The following is a 5620-nucleotide window of genomic DNA, read 5'->3' as shown; positions in this document are numbered from 1 at the left end:
GTGTGTGTTAAAGGATGCTCCTATGCATAATCCTGGATGGGAAGTCTTTCAAATAAATTAGAAATTAAAAAAAATTGGGGGTGCGGGCAATTCGAACAGCACCCAGCCGGGGCACGCGGCCGGGTCGTCCCGGCCCTCCCAGCCTCTGCCCCCGGACCCAAAAGATCTAGAAGGAGCCGCGGGGCCGCAGCTCTGCGCGCCCGCCATGGGCCCGCGCCGGAGCCGCAAGCCCGAAACACCAAGGAGGCGCCCCGCGATCCCGGCTCCCGCCGCCCGCTGGCCGGCCCCGTCCTTAGGCACGTCCTCCCGTTCACCTGCTCGCCGGAGATACAGAATCCTGAAGGAGATCCGAACTCTTCAGAAGACCACTCACCTGCTGTTAAGAAAGACCCCCTTCTGCCGCCTGGCAAGAGAAATATGTGTTCAGTTCACTCGTGGTGTGGACTTCAATTGGCAAGCCCAGGCCCTGTTGGCCCTACAAGAGGCGGCAGAAGCGTTTCTAGTTCATCTCTTCGAGGATGCCTGTCTCCTCTCCTTACACGCCGGCCGCGTCACGCTCTTCCCGAAGGATGTGCAGCTGGCCCGGAGGGTCCGAGGCATTCAGGAAGGGCTTGGCTGAGCTCTGGCCACCCGCCCGAGTCTCTGGTTGATACCAGAGCCCCTGCCTGTAGCCAGGACCAGATCCACGGAATACAAGGTGTTGCCTGGACTTGCCCTCTTGGAGCAGAGCGTGCGAGTTGCTTTCGTAGTTAGCTTTTTTTTAGAAGAAGACTGCATGGCTTTCCTCTGTAACAGAGGTAATATTTGAGAGAATCAACACATTCCAGAAATCCTGAGAATAATTTTCAGATGAAGAGACTCTAAGGTTGACTTCACTTTGCAAATTATTCATGTGACTGATGATTTGGAAGATATCAGATTTTCTAGGTTATGGGCAAAAAGGATATTTACTGATTATTTTAAATCTTCTTGTACCGTTTAAATTTTTTACCATATATATATTTACTTTTATTTAAAACATGATGGAAAAAATAAGAGAAGACCAGTCAGTTGCATGGAAGAGCCTGGTGCATCCAGCGTACAAATCTCTGTCCTTCAGATTGACTTCATCATTAACAGCAGAAGCAAGTTCGTATGTGGACTATACCTGTCAACAGATTATACAGCTTTTCAAAAACTCAATTGGGATGAAAATAGAAAATTGTTAAGGTTTGATGTTCTGGCTCCTTCTGGTAAATTCCTGCCAAAATCATTCAGAAATTCCAACTTGTAGAATTTATTTTATTCTTTACTTGCAAATCATAGAAGCTGTATCATAATTTATACTTCAGAATTTTTCATTCCAGGATTTTAAAGGGCCTTTTCAATGTTTTTACAGGTATTTTTATAACTTCCTTGTGGAGAGATAATAGAAATAATTCTTAATGGAAAAAATTTGAAGAAGCAAAGTTACTGTTATACATAGATTATACTATGTTCTTTGTGTGTTAGCCTTAAATCCTTCATTTGGACACTTTGCCAACAGCCACAATTGAAACAAGAGAATTGAGGGGTGTATCTTTGCCTCCAGTGGAGTAGAGTATGAACCCATAAAATCCTTGCCCTTCTCTTGTAACTGAAAGCAGTTTAAGAGACTTCCAGAGAAATAGGAAGTGCCATCCAAAGGCATTTAGATATTGTGTGTGATGAAAATGATTAGTGAGGGTGGATACTAATAATGATGCGTCAGCCAATTGAATTCAAACTAAAGGGAAGGACCAAGTTCTGTTGTTTGATAAATTTTAACCCTTTATAAAAACCTTTTCCTGTTCGACATCAACTCATTTTTTTGTAAACATTGGAATAAAGCTTATCTATGAATACATTTAAAAAAAAAATTGGCTTAACATCCACCAAATATGTCAATGGACATTTCAGTAGACTTTAAATTTAAACCTTTACTCTAATGGAAGTTTGGCCAAAGGATTCTTTCCCTTATATAATCACTTAGAAGGAACGAGGGGCTTGTATTTCACAAAGTATGTATTTAGCTTTGACCAGTATTAGATGAATAAAAATAGAAAATTAGGGACTTCCCTGGAGGTCCAGTGGTTAAGAATCTGCCTGCCAAGGACATGGGTTTGATCCCTGGCCTGGGAAGATCCCACATGCCTGGAGCAATTAAACCCCTGCACCCCAACTCCTGACCCTCTGTCCTAGAGCCCGTGCTCCACAACAAGAGCAACCACTGCCCTGAGAAGGCCACGCACCACAAGTAGAGAGCAGCCCTCGCCTGCACAACTAGAGAAAACCCGGACACAGCAACGAAGGCCTAATGCAGCCAAAAGTCAGCAAATAAACAGGAAGGGGAGAATAGGGCATTTCACACGCGGTGCAACCTACTGAATACAGCGTCGCTGTTATCATCTTCGGGAGACCATTTTTCTTTTCATTCTTCCCATTTTAAAAGAAAACTTACAGGAACGTTTTTCCCCTAAGCCAAAGAGACATGTGGATATCGATTATGTTAACATTTTAAACAAGTGACCTACACCTTATTTTCTCTCTAAGATAGACGCATATGGACATTACTCAAACCTCCGTAGAGTGCCGTGACTGGGGGAAATACTGGCTGTCTTCGTTAGAAGGCACATTTCTTGTTCCTAAACACTCTGTAAGGGCCTGACACTGGGAAAACTAGGAGGGAGGGATTTCCTTGCTTCCAGTGACTCAGTTAATAACCAGACCTGACTCCTATCTAAGATGCTGCCTCTCGTTGATGACTTTTCTATGGTTTTAAATATGCTTCACTTTATTTTGCAAGACGTGCATATGGATAAGGCAAAGTCATTTATGCTACCACACAGACCCATGTGTACAATTCAGCGTGTTCTGTAGAATAAAGGGGTGTTTTTGCAAAAGATGCGGAGGTGGGTATTTCACACATACAATGTTTTTAAACACCACAAGTCTATAGAACACATGTGTACAGATAGAAAAACAAACGTGAAACCTCCAGAGGTATATTTTGATTACAGACGCCAGTTACTTGTGGTTGGATTTTGCTCTGATTCCGTTCAGGTATGTGATCTAGGAAGTAATAAAAGTTAGATGTTTAAAAAGTAAAACACAATAAAGAAGAAAATGTGAAGGAACAGCCGAACATATGCATATTTTCGGTCTATTAGTGGTGACATGTTGTGATGAAAAGGGTCGAAGTATTTAGGTTATTTCATTAGCAGAGAAAATACACATGTCCTTTTATTTGCTTTTACTTGTGACACCACTGAGATTTCAGCCCAAATATCATAGGCACATAATGGGCACCAGGATGTTGTTAGCAGGGCAATAGCTAGAAAGGGGATGTTACAATGGCGTTGGATGGTCTCATTTCCTACAAGGAGCAGGCACTGCTTTTACAAGAATAAATAGAAAGAGAAAAGAAAGTCAATCCAGGAATGAAAGATGTATATAGCTATGTCTTCCTCTAACCCATTAAGTCCTCATGTTCCTATAACAGATCAACAAAGCCTAAGTAAAAAAGTGACATTATTCATTGCCTCCTCTTATTCGGTTAATCTAAGTTCAAAACTGGATATACAATAGTTTGTTGGAACAAGCTATATGCTATGTTTAACAATAATTCTATATAATGCTGACATAGATTAAAGTGGATCTGATATGAAGCACTTTGTTAAGGAGTGAGTGTGAATAAGTGTGCATATGTGCATATTCATACACACTCATACAAATACAATGCATTCATATAGTCATTTTTGTTTCCTATAACTTGGTAGAAGGAATTAAAACAAAACATAATTGTTCATTCTGTGCTTTGCTATGGCCATTTTTCTCATAGTAAATGTGGGCCCAAATTCTCCCAAGAAAAGTCTAATCAAAACAGAACAAAACAAAGTAAATCTAAAGTCACTAAACTGATATAATTTTAATTGATAAATAATATAATGCAATTAAGATGAAGCAGTTATTTAAGAGGAAATTATAAGCACAATACATTTTATTATGTCCATGAATATATTTATAAGATGATAAAAGGTCTCATTTGATGAATTCTATATTCAGTTCTTATCTTAAAAAATTGTAGAACAAGAAATATGTATTTCTTTACTATGATAAAGAGCATCTTTCTCAAAACTAAGAGATCAAAATCAATAGAAGCACTTACCCTAGAATCAGCAGAGTAAATTTGGAGATAAGGTCACCATTATTATTAAAAGCTATAGTGATACATATACAGATTTGAAAATGGCCTGTAACATACAAAATGTGTTTAATCTCTTTCATGATTTATATAATACATATAAAAATCACTAAGATAAAATGTTTCTCTTAGATTTGTGAAAAGTAAAAAATTCTACTTTTAGTGAGTATGAGGGAAAATAGACCCTCTCATACTGATTGCACATACATAATGTCCCATAAATTTTCCAGAGGGAAACTCAGCGATACCTGTCACAACTATCTATATACTTCCTTTTTTGACCCAGCAAACCCACTTGTAGAAATCTGTACAAAAATACATGAGCATAAAATTATTCATGCATCATTATTCATAATTGCAAAGCACTGAAAACAAAGAAATGACTCTAAGCAAGCAGTTACATCCATGATGTCACATTCACCTGGTGGAATACTATGCAACTGTAAAAAAAATAAGGACGATCCCTACTATGAACTGAGATGGAGTGCTTTCTGGGATTTATTATTACTTGAAAATATGAATACATTTCTCTATAGTATCCTTCATAAATGAAAGATGAGACATAAGAAAAGACATATGCATTTTCTCATTTAACAAGATGAAATCCAGAATGAATAAGCCAGAAACTAACGGTATTGATTATTTGAAAAAAGATGAGTCCAAACAGGGTAGGGATCCTGAGGACTGAGAAGACAGCTTTCATTAGATATAATGAAAACAGTGATGTTTTTTAATTTGCTTTTTTTGTGTGTATAATAGACAACAAATCAACAAAATCAACCAGCTTTTTAAGAAAGAACCCCAAACGGAGTACAAACACTACCCAACCATATTACTAATGAATAACAATCAAATTGAATGGGTTGGGAAAGATAAATATTAAGTAAAGAGGTAACAAGTATTTGACTGTCCTAGGAGGTAAAACACTTATACTATAAGGCTATAGCCTAAAGAAGTCTACACAAATATGGTACTTTAGTTAGCAAATAGGTTACAACACTAAAGCCGTCCTGTGTGTATCCTGGGATGGAGAAAATAAGTAAAAATATACTGTGTGAAATGAGAGCCAGGTTTCACATTGCTGGAGATAGAAGTTATAAGTAAGGAAAGTGGGAAGGCTAGAGTGAGTCCTACGGGTGAGACTGAAATCAGAGGTGGATGACCTCATAGTTTAATGAACACAGACAGATGGCCAATTATGCATCACATACAAATATTTCTTAGCTCCATCCTTGAAAGGGTCTTGAAACAGTTGTATCTAGGTAGCAATAATTGCATCAAGGTCACAGATCTTCATTTTCTAAATATCATTTTCAAACAAGATGAACCAAGATTCCTTGGGGAAGGAGTGGGGGCAAGGGAAATATGAGTCTGGGAAAACAAGATTGTTTTGCTCATAAGAAGAGAAGCGTTAAAAAA

The 5620-nt window shown here is 38.6% G+C and overlaps 1 protein-coding gene across 2 annotated transcripts; it reads left to right on the top strand.

Moving 5' to 3' along the window:
- The first annotated feature begins 205 nt into the window (after positions 1 to 205).
- Positions 206 to 619, top strand: LOC133056184 (histone H3-like centromeric protein A). Of its 2 annotated transcripts, XM_061141282.1 has the most exons (2): positions 206 to 406; positions 485 to 619. In XM_061141282.1, the coding sequence occupies exons 1-2, from the start codon at positions 206 to 208 to the stop codon at positions 617 to 619; spliced, it is 336 nt and encodes a 111-aa protein (XP_060997265.1). The 2 variants fall into 2 exon arrangements, with proteins under 2 accessions (XP_060997265.1, XP_060997264.1); XM_061141281.1 differs by having other exon boundaries at positions 206 to 619.
- The last annotated feature ends 5001 nt before the right edge of the window (positions 620 to 5620 follow it).

The sequence above is a fragment of the Dama dama genome, chromosome 5 (genome assembly GCF_033118175.1).
Source record: "Dama dama isolate Ldn47 chromosome 5, ASM3311817v1, whole genome shotgun sequence".
NCBI classification, from domain to species: Eukaryota; Metazoa; Chordata; class Mammalia; order Artiodactyla; family Cervidae; genus Dama; species Dama dama.
This window is presented reverse-complemented; position numbering and strand designations above follow the sequence as displayed.

Excerpts from the sequence above, each read along its gene's own strand:
- LOC133056184 (XM_061141281.1), top strand. The coding sequence starts at position 206 with ATGGGCCCGCGCCGGAGCCGCAAGCCCGAAACACCAAGGAGGCGCCCC.